The sequence below is a fragment of the Danio rerio genome, chromosome 5, assembly GCF_049306965.1.
Source record: "Danio rerio strain Tuebingen ecotype United States chromosome 5, GRCz12tu, whole genome shotgun sequence".
In the NCBI taxonomy this organism is placed as follows: domain Eukaryota; kingdom Metazoa; phylum Chordata; class Actinopteri; order Cypriniformes; family Danionidae; genus Danio; species Danio rerio.
This window is the reverse complement of record NC_133180.1, coordinates 30,314,521-30,337,558: the sequence shown is the minus strand read 5'-3', so window position 1 is coordinate 30,337,558 and position 23,038 is coordinate 30,314,521. Positions and strand designations below refer to the sequence as shown.

The 23,038-nt window shown below is 36.7% G+C and overlaps 1 protein-coding gene across 11 annotated transcripts in view; it reads right to left on the bottom strand.

Annotated features, from left to right (window-relative positions):
* Window positions 1-322: 322 nt before the first annotated feature.
* The window catches only part of ak8 (adenylate kinase 8), a 40,619-nt gene continuing 17,903 nt past the window's right edge, over window positions 323-23,038 (bottom strand). For 6 of the 11 annotated variants that reach the window (XM_073950401.1, XM_073950400.1, XM_073950402.1 and 3 more), the window contains 5 exons: window positions 21,467-21,598; window positions 19,900-19,989; window positions 13,371-13,512; window positions 1,709-1,789; window positions 335-1,593 (listed from right to left, as the gene is read on the bottom strand). In XM_073950401.1, the coding sequence (XP_073806502.1) occupies window positions 1,335-1,593; window positions 1,709-1,789; window positions 13,371-13,512; window positions 19,900-19,989; window positions 21,467-21,598 (704 nt within the window). In that variant the 3' untranslated portion in view covers window positions 335-1,334. 11 annotated transcript variants of the gene reach the window in all.

Here is a 23,038-nt window from a genome sequence, read left to right as displayed (position 1 = left end):
TGAGGGGAATTTGAAAATCGGCCTGTTAACATGTTCCTCTAACCAGTGTACTTAACTCCATTGCCCCCTGTGGGAATCATCCAGTGACCCCAAAGAAGGGAAGGGTGAAGGAAAGCGAATTTAATAATCAAAGCACCGTTGACTGGTTTCCTCAGCACGAGAGCACTGAAGCGAAACTAATACTACCCACCATCACAAAGGTTCTGGCCAGTCTGCCTTTCGCTGCTATGTTAATTAAACATACGTCGAATTAGCAGGTGCCATGCACTCCCATGAGCGCACACATGGTCAAACGGCATGAATGACGACATTGCTTTGGTCATTTGGAGACATGTAGTGTTTATTAAATTAGAGCTAAGACCAAGACAAATTCATAAGCAGATTTTTAGTAGCCTATCAAACTTTTGCATTATGTATTGATAAAGAATTGGTATTAAAATTGATCTGTGTGAATGATTAAAGAGATAATCCACCCAAAAATTATTTTAATCACCTTTCATGCAGTCCCATATGTAAATAAGCTTCTTTCCTTTTGGATTTTTAGAAATTTTGGACAGATACTTTAAACCACACTAAACCAACATGGCATTAATACATCTATAACCTAAGTAGATTAATCAGTGCCTTTTGAAATGATAACTGTGTGTAATAAAAACACCAAGACCTTCATTTTTTTCCTTTATACCATCATTTTCAGGCAACTGTCATGTGACTTCCGTTGTGATCCCACAGCAATTCATGACTGCTTTTATTTAGAGGATAATTTAGAGAACAACTCGTTCATACATTTTATTATAATTGGTTATGACCCCAGTGATGGCTATGTTCAGAGGCCGGGCTAGACAAATGTATTTTATTTAGGAAAATCCTCCATTTTAGTACAAACAACAGTGGACGAATGTGCCACTTTTGCACTAATAAGTTGATGATACTGTGATTTCACATTTGACCTAATCATTAGTACGTTATGAAGACTCATGTAAGTGAAACTCACAAAAGAAATGACATACAGCACCTCTATACTGTCACATCCCTTCTTTCACATTGTGCTAATCTCTATGTCAAATGTCAAATTTGCAAAAGTTGGAAGAAATAGTTTATAGTGTAAAACTAAAAATAATAATATTAGTTTTCCTTTTTCAAGTCAACATCTAAAGATTTTAGATTACCATTGTTACTTTTTGCATGTTTATTTTAAGTTCATCCACTGTTTGGATTTTCAAATTGCTCTATTTTTAAATCTATATTTGTGTTCCATAAGTCAAACAATTTGTGATTACACAAGTTTTCAGTTTTTGGGTGGTGTATCTCTTTTTTGAAGTGTTTCAAGAGCATTAGTTCTCATTTGTTTGCTGGTTAGACAGGACTTTAGGTAGTTGGCCCACTAGCCGACTCTCCAGTGACTCAAACACAGTGTGTGGGTCCTGGTCAGCGTTGATGTACACTGCCTGTGGGTAGAAGGCCTGCAGGCGCACTGTTTGGCTCCAGTATTCCTTAAGCCTCATTAACAGCTGTGCCTCTGAATGCTGTGGGTTAAACCGAAGCCGTGCTTGAACTTCCGGACCAGGAGGAGGTTTATACACGCTGTGGTACCTGCGGAGTTCAAATGCAACATTCAGAATGCGGTTATGCCTTTAGTGGAGGCAAATGGAATGGATTATTAATAAACAAACTTACAAGCAGCTAAGTTAAGCAGATTCTTTCTCACCATTCTCCTGTCACAGGATCCACAGCCCTAAGTGCTAGCCTTTCGATAGCGATGTCATCAGTTATCTCCAAGAAGAAAACCCTGAAGGGGAAAGAGGAGGAGGTCTGTTATGATACTTGTAGATTCTCTTAAACTGCTTACTTGATAAAGATATTATTATATAGCAACAATGCAAAAGGATACTGAGTGTTTCGTTTAAATTCAATGATAAACAAAACCCACAATTAAACATCCGAAACTATTTAAAACACTGTACTCTACATATCATTTACTGATTTTCCTTCAGCTTAGTCTCTATATTCATCATGGGTCGCCACAGCAAAATGAACCACCAACTTATCCAGCATATGTTTTACAAAGCAGACACCCTTCCAGCTACAACCCAGCACTAGGAAACACCCATATACTCTCACATTTACACATATACACTGTTACTACCTGACAAAAGTCTTGTTGTCAATCCAAGTTTTAGGAACAACAAATAATAACTTGACTTTTGAGTAATGATTTGGTATCAGAAGTGATTTATATGAGAGGCAAAGGCCTCTAAATAACGCTTATTTTACCAAAATAAAATATGATCATGCCCTAATATTTAATTATTTACTTAAGTCTGACTTTGCTTAGAGAAAAGTCTTGTCACTTAACAGAAATTATGTCCACTATAGAATATAAAGTCATGGTGCAGTGGAAAAAGAATAATATTGTGTATGACTCCCATGAGCTTGGAGGCCTCTATCCATAAATCTCTGCAATGACTCTAATAACTTATTAATAAAGTCATCTGGAATGGCAAAGAAAGCGTTCTTGCAGGACTCCTCATCATAAAAATTCGTTGGATTCATCTTCAATGCCTTCTCCTTCATCTTAGCCTAGACTTGCTCAATAATGTTCATGTTTGGTGACTGGGCTGGCCAATCCTGGAGCACCTTGACCTTCTTTGCTTTCAGGAACTTTGATGTGGAGGCTGAAGTATGAGATGGAGTGCTTTCCTGCAAAATAATTTGCCCTCTCCTATGGTTTGTAATGAAATTAGTAGTAAAATAGCGTTCATAACTCAGGCTGTTGATGATGCCATCCACTCTGAGAATTTTTCCAACGTCCCCATACTGAATGTAACACTAAACCATGATTTTTCCTTCACAGAACTTGACTGATTTTTGTGAGAACTTTGGGTCCATGCGAGTTCTAATGGGTCTTCTGCAGTATTTGTGATGACTGGGATGCAGTTCAACAAATGATTCATCTGAAAAAATCAACCTTCTGCCATTTTTTTCAAATGATCAACCAGAGGTCAAGTTATTATTCGTTGCTTTTACAACTGGAATCAATGACAAGACTTCTGTCAGGTAATGTACACCACGGCCAATTTAGCTTATTCAATTTACCTACAGCACATATCTTTGGACTGTGGAGGAAACATGTGGAACATGCAAACTCCACACAGAAATGCCAACATGCAGCTGGGGCTCGAACCAAAGACCTTTAACTCCTGAAAGAATGATTGTAATGAGTCTGTTCTTTTTAGAAAATCAAAATTGTTTAGCTTAACTAACTGTGAAAACAGTCAGATTTGATTTACAGCACCTACTGTTTAGTTAAAAAGATAATTAAGGCATTTGTCAGTATTTTATAAAACGTTAAAATATTTTAAAATAATAAAGCTAAATATATTTTGTAAAAACATAAATAAATAAATAATAGTTCTGTGCAACAACTCTAACAAATAAAATTTTATAAAAACGAAGAGACTGGGCTACTTTCGAGGCAGGAAGTTTCTAGTATATATTTTTATAAAAATGTACTTTACAGTTCTTTTGGAAGTCATTTTGTTGTTAAAATTCACAGTCAATCTATTAACAAATAAGCACTGTCTGTTAATCAAGACCATTTGTTGGTCCAGCATAATGAAAACAGTACTGGTAATTTTCTGCTATTATACATATTTTGACAGTTTCAGTAAAGGACATCACAAAAGTGTCAATAAAGACTTCTATATTGTTACAACTACTTCCATTTAAAATAAATTCTGCTCTTTTGAATTATGTATCCATTAGAAAAATTCTGAAAGATCATGTGACACTGGAGACTGATGTTAATGATGCTGAAAACTCACAAGAATAAATTACATTGTAAAATACACTACAATACAAAACAGTCATTTCCAAATGTAAAACAAGTTCATAAATTACTATTAAATGCAACTCAAGTATCCTCAATTATTGACAATTACCTACAATTGTCAGAATGCTTGCAGAAATCATAACATGTCATGCGAAAATCCATTATTCCATTATATGTAGACCGCATCTAGCATTCAGAAAGAAATAATCATAATGCGTTACTATTAGAGCTAAATAAATGATGAAGAAAATAATGGAAAACAGGGATACTCTCCAGGGCCACAGGAGGACTTCAACAGAGGAATGTCGGGTCTCTACCCGGGGGTCACTGTGTTTTGACATTGTCCAGACATAAAGTGGGCCTAATGGTGTGGTCAGGTGGGGAGTTTACATGCCAGTCTTGTCCCAAATGATTTAATCGGTGGCCCCTGAGGACAAAAACCTCAAAACCTTTTCCACATTATTTCATTTTTAGCCACATAAACACTTTACACGCAGACTGAGATTGTGGTATGATGGACCGATTCAGCAATAGCAACATCACAAGGCCTCTTTTTTAACAAAAAAAGTGTGAGAAAGTGGAGAAAATGGGAGAAAGAGATCTAAGTTGGTGCTTTTGATAAAATATTTAAATGTCTTTGTGTTCCTGGCTCTCAGTACCACTGTGCCCTCTGAAACGGACAAAGAAGACATGGTGCTTTAACCGACTATTAGGCTGGCCTAAAACTGCAAGATATTTGATGTGTTTAAGAGGCATAATAATGCGTGTGTGCGTGTGCGCGGGTTTAATTATTCCAGAAAAAGGCTTCCCTCAATTTTTAATGAATATTTGTCTTAAAAAAGAAATAATAACTACTCTGCAAAGCTATTAGAATTAATATTTATGCTTCCTCATGAAATATTTATAAATGTGGAGGAGAGTTGTGTCTGAGGCAGGAGGATGGGAGGGTGGGGGCTTGCGTTTGCCTTTCTTCTCATCCCCCCTATACTTTTTTTTTTTCTTTATGCGAGCCGTACAAGATGAATTGATTTACATTAGATGTTTCTTACATGACAGCTTGAGATCCTCTAACAAATGACTGACTAAAACAAGGCGGATAACAAAAGCCTGACGGTTCTCCGCTGCTACAAATGATCCACCAGTCTTGCCGGCAGTACAGTGCGAGTATGTGTGCGCGTGTTTCTATTCTTTCTCTGGTATACATGAAGTCGGTGGTAACCTCTGACCCTTTTGTTCTTCGGCTTACACGCCGAGCTGAAGTGATCCAAGAAGGTCTCGGTCCATCCGATCTCTCCCGCTCCCGTCAGCCTCCCTTTCTATCTCTCCAAATTAAGAAATTAATGAGGGAAAGATTCTTTACAGGTGGCCACGGCAATGTTTACCACTGATTAAATTGTAATGCTGCCCCTGCTGTATAATTGATAAGCCAATCAGAGGAAGTGTTGCTTGATTTGATGGGGAGCGGACACATGAAATACATTTAACTAATAGAGAGCAAGAGCGCGGTGCAGGTGGAAAGAGAGAGGGAGAGGGCAAGGCGAGGACGAGAGCAGGTAATTGGGCCAGACTCTTAGATTACATGGCTAATTGCTCTCCTTTATCTACCTGTCACAGGTAGCCATGCATATTTCAGAGCTCCCAAAGACTCTGATTGTTTGCAAGCGTGTCAAGGCTGTAAGAGGCTGATGACTAGCCAAACTGGAGAGTAGTTAAAGACTGGTAGGAGGGGTGGGAGTGAGACCAGCGAGAACAATGATCTGCTCTGAAAATGAGCATGTAAATGGGGCTCTGACATGGGTCTTTTGAAAAGCACAGGTATTTTGTGCCAGCTTTCAGTTCATAATATTTTTCGACATTGATACTGTAGTTCATCAAAAGTTTAATTCTTGCATTCTTGTATGACTGTCTTCAATCTGTGGAACATATTTGTTTCGCATGATGCACCATTGGTATATCATAAAAGTCATTTATATAATTTATTTTCTATATTTTAGAACATCTTTTATGGTTAAACTTGAAAGTTAAGTTGAAGTTAAGTTGACCTTGTTTAAAAAACAGACAAACCAGATAACATTTCATTTATAAACTGGTCTCAAAAACCTATTTAGTGTGACTTGATTAACTGAGTTACTGAAAGGACCTGATTCACACACCCTAAATACACCTGGTAATAACAAGCATTTTTGTTGATCTGGGGTCCGTTCTTCATAACTTGCTTAAATGATCTAAGATGATTTGACAGATCCTGGATCTGTTAATCTTGATAACTGATCCCTGGCTAATTTGGTTCTTCAAACAAGTTTGCGAATCAGATAAAAAAGTCTGGATGACCTGATCTGAAATCTCTGCATGTGTTGTGAAGAACAGATCTATTGATCCTCGAAATCATGATCAGCAATGCAACGATTGGCAGACAGGACAACAGCGTAATGACATCATCTGATTAATATTCAATTATCCATGTGAGCAAAATGACTTAAAATTCATAATAAACTGTTTGTTAAATATGATACGCAATAACTTTCCACCTTTGTTGTGAGCTGCAAGCTCTACATGTCATATGTGTCAAGAGTATTTAGCTATTTATTTAGTTTTACATTTTAGATCGAATTTTCTTCATGAACTCGGATGAGTTTGAAAGAATGAAACGATCCTGGATTGTGTCAAATTATCAATAACCAAATCCAGATAACTGAGTAATCCACGCACAAAGAACGGACCCCTGATCACAATTGGATGATGCTTAAATAGGAATGAACAGGTCTGAATGTTTAAAATCAATATAATTTAACAATAATGACATCAAGATAATCATTCTGTGGTTATGATAGGTGTTTGTGTCGCTTCTCAGTGAACTACACCTCTGTTTAGTAAATGCTAATAGATCTGAAAGCACATGAAAAAACCATATACTAGGGTTGGGCAATGTCGACCAATTTGGCGATGTCTAATGTAAAACCTCGCGATGGACGATGGCATCGTTGCCGTAGGAGTCTGTGAATTAATTATTTATGAATAATTAATTAATTCATAACGACTTAATTATTTGTAGCCTACCGTTTCAACAACCTGACCCGCATGGCCTTTGTTTTATCTATAACCAAATCATAAATAAATAAAGATAAATTACACACGAATTGCCACCTGTGAATCACTTTTTCCGGAAGGGGCGGAGCTATCGGGTGCACATGTTGGATAACTTTATTTATTTTGGATGGTGAAAGCAAAATTCTTCTACGAGAGTGATTATAGCGCCTCCCAATGGTGAATGCGGTTATACTCACGGCAGGTATTATTTGATAATTCGGTCGGTAATTTCACTGATTTGGCAACTGTCAAACGTCATCAGGGAAACGGTTTGAATTTCTGCTTAGTAAAAAAACATTAGTGTTCCATTTGGGACGACACTACATACATATACTATCCTGTTGAGTAAGTGCATAAGTACATAGTGCATGAGTGCATAGTGTATAGTGTGCCATTTGGGACACAGCGTAAGATTATGGGGATTTCCTGTGTTTCTTCTTCGTGGGTATTTAGAATTGGGAAGGAGGATAACAACAGATCACAGCTGTGCTTGCCTGATAAGATGTGCATGACAATCGCAGCTTTACTTTATAGCTTTTGCGATTTTATGACAATTAAAGGCACAGCCCTATTTGAAATAATAAGTTTGATTTGAGGATAAAAAGTACATTCTCCTGAATCTAAAGCAGGTCGCACACCAGAAGCGCCGCTCGGCGCCGCGCAGCGCCATGCATTTTAGAATTCTAAACATAGGTTTCTATCACGATACACACACCGGTGCCGCAAGTCGGCGACTGTCGTCGGCGCCAGATCCACGGCTCAGGACGCAGTTAATTTTTCAGCCATGCCACAGAACGCCATCTGATTAGTTTTATGTTAAATATAATTCGAATGTGCGCGTCTTGTGTGTGATACTTTAAACTGTCATGTGCGCACCGTGTCGCGGCCCCAAGCGGTGCTTTTGGTGTGCGACCTGCTTAACTCAACTACATTACATTCTGCATTATTTTGAGAGCAGAAACTAAAGTTGCTACAGTTTCTATTGTCTCCTTTCTTTTTAAAGTTTATATAAGACTGGAGCGACTCGGGGACGCAGTAGGTAGTGTAGTCGCCCCACAGCAAAAAGGTCGTTGGTTCGAGCCTCCGCTGGGTCAGTTGGCGTTTCTGTGTGGAGTTTGCATGTTCTCCCTGCCTTCGCGTGGGTTTCCTCCGGGTGCTCTGGTTTCCCCAACAGTCCAAAGACATGTGATACAGGTGAATTGGGTGGGCTAAATTGAGCGTAGTGTATGAGTGTGAATGAGTGTGTGTGGATGTTTCCCAGAGATAGGTTGCAGCTGGAAAGGCATCCGCTGCGTAAAACATATGCTGGATAAGTTAGCGGTTCATTCCGCTGTGGCGACCCCAGATAAATAAAGGGACTAAGCTGAAAAGAAAATGAATGATATTAGACTGGAAGATCAGAAAAAGGCTATACATACACCCATCCACAGACCAGAGACTTTGTCAAAAGAAGAAAAAAGAAGTAGATGAAAACACACTGTAAATTGGAACGTGTCTTGCTCATCTTCTAGTGATCCGATCAGCCAGCACCAGGTATGAAACTACCAAGTATCATATGGTACAATTTTTCACATTCATTATGGGAAAAATAATAACCACAATATTTACTAAAAAGTCACGCAAGTATGGAATAATAATGAATTCTAATTGTATCCCTTATATTCTTTGGCTCTCAGTAATAACAAGCAGAAAGTTCTAACAATATATTTATTCTATTCCATCCCAGTGTGATTTCAACTTTAAAATGTTTCACAAAGAGGAAGTTTAGACTCTGAGTGTTGAAAACCATTGTGGTAAAGGGCACTTTATACAGTACTGTAATTATTTTAGACTCCCAAAGTGTCACTAGTCCAGAGCTAACTGTAAGTGATCAGCTTTTGTAAGAGGATCAGATGATTGCGGCACGAGAAACTAGAGCGAAGGCATCTTCATTTATCTGATGAGAGAACTTCATTAGTGAGCGTCCTTTTTCCTTTTCTTCCTCTTTCGTCTTTTATGGATCAGGTAACTTCCTTTACATGACAAAAGACGGAGCGCTAACTGGAACGGACTGTGGATTACCTGCCATGACTTAGTCTTCAGGTGATTATTATATGTATATTTAAACATCACAAATACAAATAAACTACAAAAGTGAGCCCAAGATATTTTATTGTTTAATTAAAGGAGTGGTCAATCAGCTATTTTCCAAGGCTTAATTCTGTTTATGGCGTGCATTTTACCATTATTCTACACCACTGTTTCTGTTCTCCGAAAACGGTCTGTTGTTTCTACGAAGCCCATCCCTCAAAATTCAAAATGGTTCGTTCTGATTTGCTAACTCCCTAATGTATGTAGATGGAAACGTCATAAAATGATATAAGTGCATGATTTATATTTAAAGTTAGTGATGTATCACATATCCAGGAATAATAGTCAGTTTACACACTAACTAAAATTATAAAGGTAAATCATAATCAATACCCTTCATTAATGATTAAATTATCCCAAAGTTTGTCAACATACGTTAAAGACTCACAAACAGCATTGTCTTGGCACTTAATGCAGGCAGCGACTCTCTGTTAACGCCGGAGTCCTTTTCAGGAAATGAGTAAAGGGATCCCTCCAATCTAACCAGTATGCCAACACTGCTGCACTCTGTCCCCTCTCCCTTCTGCCAGTGACACCTATTAAATGCCTATGCCCTGGCACGGCTCCAGGAGGAGCTGACTTATTCATCCTCACTAAAGCCTGGTAACCAGAGAGCTGTTAATTAATAAAGCTGTCAGGTACAGCGCCGCCATCGGGCCATCATCGGCCCATTGGAAACATTATCTCCCCATTGTTTCAGGGCCAGGCTAACCGCGGGCCTTCGAATCAATTACGCTAATGCTATGTAAATGAGGTCTCCTGCCATTAGCCCAAACAACACAAGCTGTTAATGGAGGAAATAAGGCCTTGTTTTGCAGAAGCGGTGAAGAAAGCGGACACCGAGGCTGCTTGTGGACATCTGGGATCAAATCGTAAAACTGAGGACAGATAAAATTGGGCAGAAACGATGAGAAACCATGACGAGTCGCAGCAGGATAGGACAATAAGCTGAAAAGGGGGCTCTAGTAGATTTCTCCAAATGTTACTGTGCAGATTTGGTCTCTTGATCTTGTTTCTATGTCAAAGGAGACAGAATTGGGACACGGTTATTTTCACTGATGACCTAAGCTCAAAGTGAGCTCTCTGATGAGGGGACACACACGGAGGACAGGTTGTATAATCTAAGTGCCATCAGATCCTTCAGGGCAGTTGAGTTAAGGGTAATCTGAGAGGGCAATCTGAGCCCTGCGGTTACACTTACTATTTAAGAAAACCAAGGAGAGGCAAATCACAAATAATAACCTGAAGGATTCACACCGTGTAGTTTAAACATTTCTCTTCTGCTTTGTTTTCATTCTCTAAACAGCTATGCTTACTCTTCTGTCTGTCACTGTGGAAGTCCAAGAATGTTTAGCCGGGAATATATTGGATAGATGATCCATTGGTTGGATGTGTAATGCTTGATTAGTTACATATTTTTTTGCACACTGTAACATCCAGCAAAAATTATTTCATTCACCGATGATGCATTAAACTGATCTGGCAATGTAAATAGATTTTTAAATTGTTATAAATATTTTGATAATTAACAATTCTGGGAAAAATGTTTTTAAATATGACTTCCAAAAATATTAAGTATTACGACTGTTAAATGCTAATGACAATAACCTATAAATAATAATGTATTGGTCGCTGATATTTATCATATGTTGGATTAATTTAAATCTATCTATGAGATGGCAATAATATGAAAAAATGCTGAACTGTGGTTTATAAATTTACATAAAAGTATGGAGTTGCACATCTCTTGAATATTCCAACCCTTTTCTCACAGCAAAATCAAATAACAAAATGTAATCTGTACAAAATATCAGGCCTGAGTCTAAGATGTACAAAGCATGTCAGGATTTTGCCTAAGTATGATGCGATCCTGAAATAACATCTATGTAGATCCTGGAATATAATTTTTGTTAGAAAATGTATTCCATACCTGTTCCTTACCCCCAACCATAACTGTAAATTATTCCCAAAATCAGAGGGGAAAAATAGTTGGATAACAATCACGTAGAAGTGCATAAAACTAACCATAAACTTAAACTAACCATAAACTTAACTTAACATAAATGGTAAACATATCCCTTAATTCTCATTGGAATGTTGTTTCAGGATCAACTTAGATGTTAAACCAGAAACATTCCCTACCTGGTGAAATCAGGGTAACATATGTACAAAATATAGGAAGTGCACCTTCCTCAAGCACTGGCACAAAACCAGTGGATAGTTTGGTCTATTTAGTTATTGTTTGTTCAATTATAGTTAATGTCTTAAACAATGAAAGAAACCGACAGCACCTCCGTCAATATTTTTCTAGAGCAAAAAAATGTATTTATTTACATATAGAAATGGTGTTTCAGGCCATTTGTTTGTCAAATTTATAAATAAATATGTTCTATTACACGTCAAATAAAAGTTAAAGTAGTTAAAAGTCATTTGAAGACTGTTTGTATTACATATTTTATTTATTGTAATCATGTGTCTGTCTTAAAATGTTGGATAGTTGAAAGATAAATAGATCCAATCCATGTTCAGTAAAATTAATTGAGGTTAATTTAATAAAGGAAAAAATAGCTAGTAGTGTATATTAAACATTTTACACAAAAGTGTTAAAAATCTGTATCAGCGTCAGTAAAAAATTATAGTAATATTAATAATAATAATAATAAAAAACGGGGTGGAACCGTGGCTCAGTGGTTGGCACTGTCACCTCCCAAGAAGGTCGCAGGTTGAAGTCCCGGCTGGGCCGGTTGGCATTTTTGTGTGGAGTTTGCATGTTCTCTCTGTGTTGGCTTGGGTTTCCTCTGGGTCTCTCCCTCAATTCAAAGTAGGGACGTCTCGATCAGGTTTTTTTGCCCGAGTCATTTGATTTGGAGTATCTACTGAAATCAAAACCTGATCCAATACTTCTATAATACATAAAAAAAGAATAAAGAAGAGTGAAGAAACATATCCAGGATAGAGTCAATCCATTTTGCGGTAAGGCTTTGCAGAGACATGGAGATATGCATGAACTCCATATGTCTGTGGTGAACAAAACATGGGGTACATCTGATAACAGGACAAGCAGTTTGTCAGAACTCTTCTTATAAAGGGCCGGCAGAGCTTTCTCTGTGATCTAGTGGCAAGGCAGCATTTCAAATCGAGATTCTACATGCTCCATAAGTATAATAAATCCAAAGTTCTCTACAAAAGCGAATGGCAGGTCAATCATTGCGATAATTTGTGCTATCTTGTGCTATCTCCTGCAGCGTTCTTCTTCGGTTAGATTGCTTGGGTAAACTCGTTGTATTATGTTGGGTGTTTGTTTTTGAGGTGCCTTATCAGGTTTGTTATGTTAAATGTAGCATTTTCCTTTCCACCTCTTGCAATACCAACTTTATAATACCTCCAGACTGCAGACATACTCGCGCTTTTTGCTTCAAACTGCTTTTGTGTTCTACTTTGCTGGCATTTAACCAATAGTGTCTCTACAACAAAGTGATGTCATGCCGCACATATATATTCGAGACCTGATTTGGAGGTAACGCCCGATTAAGATCTAGTATGAAACTGCGTGATTGGGCCCAATTTCCAATCATGTGATGGATCTGGACATCCCTAGTCCAAAGACATGCGATATAGGTCAATTGGATAGATTAAATTAGCCATAGTGTATGAGTGTGTGTAAAAATGAGTGTGTATGGGTGTTTCCCAGCACTGACTGCGTAAAGTATAAGCCAGAAAACGGTTCATTCTAGTGTTGTGACCCCTGATAAATAGTGGACTAAGCTGAAGGAAAATGAATGAATGAACAATAATAAATGCATCTTGAACACCAAATCAGTGTATTAGAATGATTTCTGAAGGATGTCAAGACACCGAAGACCAGACTAATGGCTGCTGAAAAATTAACTTTGTGCATTACAGGAATAAATTATATAAAATATATAAATTATTAAATTATGTAAAAAGTTACGGTACTTTATATTACTGTTTTGCTGTAATTTGAATTAATGCAGTCCTGGTGAGCATAAGAGACAGTCTAACATGTATAATTAACGTGGCCAATATATATATATTTAAAATATTTTCTTATGGAAACAACATGAGATCACAGAATCGGGTAAACTATTCCTTTAAGAAACAAAAACCCCAATTGTCAGTCAGATTATGGTAATGGTGCAGATGTTCCATTAATTTCAAAGGGAAATAAAAAATACAAAGAACCAGTGCTACAGATCATCATGACAGATCCCTGAGTGGCTATATGGCTTCCACGATAATGACATGACAGTATACATACTGAGATTCACCTCTTTAAATCAGATTATAATGACTGCTATACCTGTTTGGTGTGAAATTAGACTTGTGGAGAAGTTCTGCCTCTTCAACATCTCGAGGAAAGCCATGAAGCACCCAGCCCCGTGCGGTGCAATCCATTCTGCTCAGTCTCTCTGTAAGGACCCGCAGAACTATACTGGACGGCACTGTATGGATTAAACAATAAATACAGCGATAATAAGACAGCCTGTTTATTTTATATTTGTTGTGTTATTCCTTAATTACATGACAACAGAAGTACACAACAAAAAGCGGAGAAGAGAAACCTCATTAAAGGCAAACTTGGTGAATCTGGAAAATGTTGACACAAGAGGTTCAGACTCCTGAGAATCAACTCTGTGTGTCCTTTGAATGACACTCGTCCTATATACTGTAAACACAGTGTTCACAGGGGTTTACCCCATGAGACGCACACACAAACACATCTGCTTAGCATTTTGTTTGAAATACGGTATACGTTCCTCCCTGTGGGACGGCAGATCACAGTGTTATAGATCTAACGGACGTGAGAAAGGCCTTTCATTTGTTTACTTCCTTCCAGGTACTGAGAAAGAAGAAGAAAAACAGAGCTAGAACTTTTTGAAATGTGAAAGATGCAGATATACCATGCGGTTTTAAGGGTTTAAAAGGATAGTTCACCAAAAAAATGAAAAATTACTTAACATTTACTCGCCCTCAAGTGGATCCATACCTTTTTATGTTGAACACAAGAGAAGATATTTAGACAAATGTTAGAAACCAGTAAACATTGACTTCCACAGTAGGGAAGACAAATACTAGTCAATGGTTACAACAGGAAAAAAAGAAACTATAATAGGTTTGTGGCAAATAAAGGGTGAGCAAATGATGACAGAATTTTCAGTTTCAGATGAACTATAAAGCCCGGCACTCTAGATGCTCTCCACCTCAGCTTGAGTTAAATTTTGTCTAATTTAGTTTTCTGTTCACTTGCGCCCTTATATTTTCAATTAAGATCAGATACAGTTGAAACCAGAAGTTTACATACACTCTAAAAAAAGGAACATAACCATTTTTTTTAAATGTCTAATGGTAAATCATACTAAATGTTTACTGTTTTAGGTTCGTTAGGATTACCTAAATAATTTACATTTGCTAAATGCCAGAATAATGAGAGAATTGTTTTTGGAGATTTTTAAAATAATTTCTAGACAGTGAAAAGTTTACATACATTTTCTTGGCATTTTTTTTACCTTTGCTTTTAAACTGTATCGCATTTTTCAAATGTTTTGGGTATCCTTCCACAAGCTTCTCACAATAGTTTGAAGAAATTTTGGCCCATTCCTCCTGACACAATTGGTGTAACTGAGTCAGATTTGCTCGCACAAGCTTTTTCGACTCTGCCCACAAACTTTCTAAAAGATTGAGATCAGGGCTTTGTGATGGCCACTCCAATACATTCAATCTGTTGTCCTTAAAGCACATTTTAACTAAATTGTAATCAGGCTTTTTGTTGATTCTGGCTTGTTGATTTTCCCATGTTGTCACAAAAGGAAGCAGTGTGTTTGAGGTTTTCCTTAAATACTATACTACAGTTGTGCCTCCAATTAACTCAAATGTTGTCAGTTAGCCAATCAGAAACTTCCAAAACTTTGACACCATCATCTGAGCTTTTTCAGAGGCATAATAATCTTATTGTATGTAAACTTGACTTTCAAGATAAGTTATAACATTTTCTCAAAAAAAATCTCTCTCATTATTCTGCTATTAAGCATAACAGAAACAAATTTGATAATCCTAACTTACCTAAAAGAGAAAAAGTTTAGTCACATTAACATCTAACTTTTTTTAAATAGTTATGTGTCTTTTTATACAGTGTATGTAAACTTCTGGTTTCAACTATATAGAGGGTTTTAAAGGGATACTTCATTTAAAACAAAAAATTATGTCAAATCTGTAAGAAACCGATAAACATTGACTTCCACGGTAGGGAAAACAAATACTATTCAATGGTTACAACAGAAAAAAAAGAAACTCAAACAGGTTTGTGGCAAATAAAGGGAGAGCAAACCATGACAAAATGTTTAGTTTTGAATGAACTATCCCTTTAAAGCCTCTCAATATATCTGATCTGAAGTGAAAACACATGGGTACAAGTGGACTGAAAGCTAAATTACACCAAATTTCCCTTAAACTGAGGTGGAGAGCATCTAGAGCGCCTCATTAAGAGGATTCAATTACAGTAGATGGTCTGAGGAGAACCAAAACTACATCACACTCCACGCAAACTCAAAGCATCAGAGATCTCATCATCAAGCGCTATTGGCAAGGACGTGCCTTTTGTTTGTATCTGTATCAAATCAAGTCGCTTTATTCAGATGTGAGGTGATAAATAATTAGCAGACACGGTGTCATTTAAATTCATGTATGTACATTTTGTCTTTTGAAGATATTTCCCGGGTCCCTCTCAGAGTACAAAAGCAGTCAACGGCTCGGCTGACAGGGAACATGAGTGCATTGTTTAAGGGGATGATGGCACCTCTTAAAACTGACGGAAACTGTGGTATAAGAGGGTGGCGCTCGTAATGCTGCAGGAAAATTAACGAGAGCGGCGGAGGACAAACAAATAATGAGGGTGAAGAGAAAATAGAACAGCATTCTTTAAGGAACGCAAGCTGGCACCCAGGGGGGTCCCCGCAGCTGGTGAAAAATTAAAGTCGACGGTTTCAAACTGTCCAATTTCCACATCAAACGAGCACAGCCTCTTGCCTATCTCTGCAGCCCTGCTTCAAACGTAAGGCAGCCTGGAGAGGCTTCCTCCTCTCTCTTTCTTTCTTTCCTCTCCTTCTGCACTTCAGCTAAGACTATTTTTTTTTCTTTTTTTTTTTTTGGTTTGCTTAATAATCCGGCTTTTCAAATCCCAGAAGCACTGTACTGGTTACACTAGCCACCATCTCTCCATCGCCTAATTATACCCCTGTGAGGCCATTAATCAACTTGTAAATTATTTAGGCAAGCTCTCTGCCTCAAATCCTCACTGTCACTGGAAAAAGGGGGAGAGAAAGGCACAAAAATCCCCCCCTCTTCTCTCTCCCAGGATACCGCAGCCCTGTTCAACACGGCAATGGAATATGCGCTAACAAAACATTTACATAGCATTTCTTATGCACACACTGCTACTTCAACAAACACGCAACATGAATTTATGAACATATGTTGAATGTGACAGATACTGCTTGAGCTGAAAAGTTACTTTACATATTCTGGCAGATCTGACAATCTTATTGGGAGTGTGTGGGCGCTCAGCGGAGATGGATGGGTGGAAGTCCACACTCATGATTCATAAAAGATTTCCAAAAATGAAAATGAGTTAATTATTTACTCACACTCAAGGGTATAAACCTTTATAAGTTTCTTTCTTGTCTTGAACACTAAAACATATTGTGAAGAATGCTGAAAACCTGTAACCATTGACTTCCATAGTAGGAAAAACAAATACTATGGAAGTCAATAGTTACAGGTTCCCAGCTTTCTTCAATATGCATTCTTTTGGGATTAGGAAAAGAAAACTCAAACAGGGTTGTGGCAAGTGAAGAGTGGGTAAATGATGACAGAGTTTTCAGTTTATGTTGAACTATCCCAGCAGGCACAGGACGCCAACATGACGTCAGATTAACGATGTAGCCCGTTGCATTTTATTTGGAAATAAAAATCGGGTTGACGTCAGAACCCCACGTCAGACAAATATTGCATTTTGGTTACTTTCTAATGCAACCTAAAAACAACCAAATATCAACATCTTACGATGTTACAGCTTGACGTTGTGTGGAATTACATCTATCAGACATTGGATTTTGGTTGTCATACCTGAGGGATAAATGTCAGCATTTGATGTTAATAGGACGTTTGTTTGAGATGTTGGCTCGACGTTGGATTTTGGTCACTTTCCAACACAACCTAAAATCAACAAAATATTAACGTCATTTCTTGTTGTTATTGAACGTCAAAATCACACTGTCCTTAGATACTGGGGACCAAAATCTAACCTAATATTAACGTCTTTAGATGTTGTGTATGCTGGGATCCCTTTAATGGAATAATATTAAAATAAAACATGATTTAGTGCTTTTGTTGCCCTTGATTAATGAATCCTAAACACTGCAACATTATCAAAGCATTCATGTAAAAATATCTGCCCAAATATGAAAATGTATTTTTCTGTTTTAATATCTGTTAATAACAAATTGAATTTACCATGCATGAATTGTAATGCTTCCAGATTGCATAATGGAACCTTAGTTTTCTGCTCTGACAACTTTTGAAGTTAAATAGTAGCTTTTATTAATATTTATTAGTTTGAAACAATATTTTGTCTGGATTAGTCATGCAAATTAGATCATGTAAATTTACCAAAAAAAGGATAATGAGCTTTCTTTTTTCTGTTGCAGATTATAATATAATGTTCCAAACTAATATGAATGTAAAACAACAACAACAACAACCAGGGTTCATACGCATTTTTACTATAAAAATTCTATGACTTTTCCAGGACTTTTAATACAGTTTTCATGACCTAATGTTTCATGTGATGTCTACGTATACATGGTAAATCATAAGAAAAACAATAAATGTTTAAATTTATTACAGCATATCATAAAACACGCAACAATCTCTTTAGTTTCAATTATTTTTTTATATCTATGTAAAATAGATAATGCTCACACAGCTGTAATTATGTGAGAATGTTTTTAACCAAGAAAAAAAGTAAAAACAACTACCCTCCATTCCAGTATACAGATATGCGTTAAGCTAGTTTTAGATGATGTCAATAGTCTGTTAAACTAGTAATAGTAGATAAAACTACTTCTATTGTAAAACAGCGATCACGACCAGAAACGCAAGCTCGAGCGAAAAATTTCACATTTCACTACATTTGAAAGTTAAAGCTTGGTGAATTATAACCTGCGAAATCGCATCTTGTTATTGCATTAGACCAATAAAAGATCATTTTAATTTAGTAAATTTAAAATAAGGAGCGATCGCTTACTCTTAATAATGTCTAATCATATTGTTTAATACCACCCCTTTTCGCAGCGCCATAAGACAGAAATTTGCAAAAACAAAAGCTCTATTGTGACCGCAGCTTAAGTCACTTTGGACAAAAACGTCTGCTAAATGACTAAATGTAAATTTAATTTCCATGACTTTTCCAAAACCTTGTGGGTTTTCTGTTTTTCCAAAACTTTTCCAGGCCTGGCAAATGCCATGTCAAAATTTCATGACTTTTCTAAGTTTTCCATGAGCGTATGAACCCTTAACAGTAACAACAACAAAAGCTTTGTTCAAACTGTACAGTTAACTTTTTAACATCAATATTTTGTCAGAGTAAAAATCAAGTTCCCATAATGCAATTCAGAAATTAATGAATGGAAAAACACCTGTGAATGATAAGCAACAATTTCTGCTAAAAATTCCAGTAACCGCATTTGTTTGATTACAGTAAAAATCTGAACACCAATCTTTTTTCCCCAGACAGCGTAATAAAGGTGTAGTTTACCCAAAACTGAAAATTCTGTCATAACTTGATCACACTTTACATCCAAACCTGTTTGACTTTCTTTCTTCTGCTAAACACAGTAGATACAGGTTTAAAATGTCTAATAGAAGATATCTTGGAGAATGCTGTAGACCTGTATCCACTGACTTCCATGGCATTTGTTTTCCCTTCTAGTGATTTGGGACCACTTGAGAGTGAGTAAATAAAGAGCAAATCTTTATTTTTTGACTGACTTTTCTTTTAAGTAATTCTTTCAGATTTAATATTCAAGCCTATTCAAAAGTAAAATTGCCCAAATATGAAAATTAATTCATCATTTAAGTTATAGGACCACTGATTTTGAAAAAAAAAAAAGACTCAACATTCCTTATTAATAAAAGTAGCCCTTTAAAAAGAAAAAAAATACATCCATATACAAGTGCATGCTTAATTTCTTTGCTTTGCATCCCTTGAGGATCTTTATTAAATTAATAAAAACTTGCTCAAGGCGAGTGGCATTGGCCGAAGCTGTGATGAAGGCAGTGATTGGCAGTCCCAGAGGCAGAATACATTCTCTGAGGGGCGGGACTATATATATATTTACTTATGGTCTCCGGGGGATTTTGAACAGAGGGGTGTTGGGCAGACACAGAAGGTGTAAGAAGGGAAGGGAATAACAATGATGAGGATGAATAGAAGGTCATACAGTGTCAAGACAATGCTAGAGTACTACGGTGTGTTGTGTACTGGCCTACAGGACTGAGGATAGCATGATATTTGGTATAAAATGTTGTGATTTTGCATACACACAAACATGGCAAAACCCACTGCAAGGTATATGATAATCATTTAGACTCCAGTTATCACATACATGTGAAAATAACACAACATGTTCATCCTCTGAACTATTCTGGCTATGGGGGTCCAATTATCTGGTCAAAAGCAGGAGACTAAATCTGCAGCTTCCAGACTGTATTTGCACTTGTTCTGTGTGATTGACCCATTTGGCAGTAGGTATGGAGGAGGTGAGGAGGCATACCTTGCTGTTCTGACTCCAGGTACGGTTTAATGAGCTCCCCCATATGGCTCTCATCAGCTGACACAGCCTTCAGAAGCTCACCACAACAAACTACAGCCAAAGAGATATGGGAAGCAAAAAATTAAACAATATTGGTACAGAGGTTCATTCAAACATTATTTAAAAACTCTTACATGTTTTATTATATTATATATTTATATATATTTATTATCACAGTCTTGAACATGTGAATGATTAATAACAACATTGGCTTTGATGCATTTCTGGATTTTAATTTTTTCTCCCTAATTTACAGTCGTTGGCTGTTTTTGCCCCATTGACTTCCATTATAACCACATTTGATGGTGCATAAATACTCAGTCTTTGTTTTTATTTACTTCATGTAGTTCTGAGAGCTGAGATGCATATTTTGATTTTCTCAGGCACATCAAGGTATAAATGCGCAAAGGTCACTCTCAAACTCTCACACACTCACAGACATAAATACACACACAATTTGCTGTTATACTATATATACTATACTATACTATATAATCCAGAAACTAAGATTTTTTTTGCACAGGCCTATCTAACGTGTTTATGGTGCCAACTGATGATCAACAGTAAAAATTACAAATTTTACCTCTTCCCAACAAGGAAAACCACCAACAATATACAACCAAAACAAAAAAATGCATGATTGTATGGTGTCATGATTTTGTAATAAAAAATTGTGGTTAAAATGGAAGTCAATGGGGTAAAAGCAGCCACCAACAGTAATAAAGGGAGAGAAAAAAATTAAAATCATTAAAAAACAATGCATCAAAGGCAGTGTTGTTTCACATGTCCAAGACTTTGATAAAAGGAAAAAAATCCAGTCCACAATTACTTTTTATATTGAAAATGAAAATACATCATTTTGTGACACCCCCCCCCCCCACCCCCACAAAATCAGTGTAACATTTATGAATTTGGCAATTAAAGAGTTAAAATCCTATAATTTTCTAAACAATGTAGTAGTTTTGATCAGAACTGAGGTTAAATGACAGACGTATGCAAAAAAAGTTTAAAAATATTAATCTGATGCATTTTTACAGCAATTTAATTTAGTTTTTATCCCGAACATAACAAAAGGGTAGTAAATTTGCCCAGAGTGTATTGCTGAGTTTTTTTTGTAAAAAAATCAAATCATTTTCTCAAAATATGTGTCAAAATAAGATTTTTCACCAAAAATCATTCTGCTAGAAAAAGTTATGGCCAAATTAAGACTCAAAATCACCCCAGAGTGGATGAAAACATCCCTAACATCACATAAGGGTAAAAAAACAAAACAAAAAAAAAACAGTTTATTTGTTTTGAAACTTGACAGTCACTATAAATGATCACTGTCTAGCAATATCTGTGTAATGATTCTTTAAAAATGTCAATTTTATTTATTTTTTAAATAATAAAAAAAACAACAACATTAGGGGGAAATATTTTTTTGTTGTATATTTTACAGTTAGTGTTCCACAGATGAATAAAAAAAAAGACAGCATTTAATGAAAAAAAAAATGAACAGAAGTTGTAAAGTTGAGGAAGAGCTTACTGTTGATGATGCCGTATTTCTGAGCAATTAGTTTTGCCTGCAGACTTTTTCCTGCACCTGGTGGTCCAAACAGCAGGATTCTGGGAGTGTAGGGTGAGGGAGAGTGACGTGGAGTACAGATGAAGTTCAGCACTGCAGTGTAAATACAAAACCATTTATAAATGAACAAGAACAATCGATAGTGTCTTACTGAATGAAAGATGCATTTGGATAGTGCACCAAAAATGTATTTACCCTCGATCCATCCAAGATCTAAAGGCTTTTTTTTCTTCAGTAGAATGTTACAAAAGATTTTTAGCTGAAAATGTTATCTTTGGGCGATTCATCGAATAGCTATTGGCACTTTGAGAGTGAAAAGACATTATTAAACATTATATAACTCCAACTTTTACATGATCCTTCAAAAATCCCTTTTAACGTGCTGGTCAAAAACATTTCTTCTTATTACCAGTACTAAACTCGTAATAGCTCCAGTGAAAAAGAATGCGAAATGAGCCTTAACCTTTAAACAACAATATACTCATTACAAAACATGTTTGCACAATAAACCAAAGATGAAATATAATGCTCTTTAACCCTATGGTGATTGTTTAGCACCATAACATTTTTACACAAAACAGCACAATGCAGGCTCAGATAAACTCTATTGAATGTTTAATGGAGTAAGATAATAGAGGCATGGTGACAGCCCATTCTCTCAGATCATAAACAGAGATTGCCACTAAACTGAATATAAAGCCACTTGATTAATTAATCATTAGAGTCTTCCTTTCATGTCCACGGGGGCATTTGCTTGTAGTGTGACATCCCTGTCGAAGCCATCTGCTTGCAGTTGGGTTTCACTCACAACAATGCTGTTTGTCTGGAACCTGTGCTGAGCCGCCATTCTAATGTGCGATGATTAACAACAGCCTAATCATAACTAATGAGTCCCTCTCATCCAGCCCTTTATGCTGCTAATTGTTATACAACAACATGATAAATGCTTAATATGCGAAACATGTTAATGCGCTAAAAGGCTAAGTCAGGGGGAAACTAGCGATGCTGCAATCAAACCGCATGCTGAATTAGCACTAATCAAGATTTAAGATGACAGCCTTATTGCTGTTTGCTCCTCGGTATGGGTTTATGAATGTTTTATGGCAGAGTTTATCTCAAATATTTATTTAATGTCCTCCACTTAGACGTATCAAGAAAATCAGGTGCAGTTAAGTCAAGATTAAGGCATAATGCCATGCTGTCCTAAATCTGCAATTTACAAATCAAGCCCTCAGCGCAAAACCATTAGGCTGGAGGGTTGCTTCCTTGATAGGTACTCAACAGGGCATTTTGGCTTTAACACTAATGTGCCATGAGACTAAATGAGCCTTTATTATCCCCCGGATAAGCCTAATTTCTGAGAAATGAAGAAAAAACGATACAAAATTGGATTTGAATTCTACCGGTTTAAGTTTATGGAGCTTGAGCTCGTGAAATATTGTTAAAGAAAACATAGTTTGGTCCATGACACCTCTACAAATGCTGTCGATAATATAGATTGACTGGCTATCATACATACTCATTCTTATGATA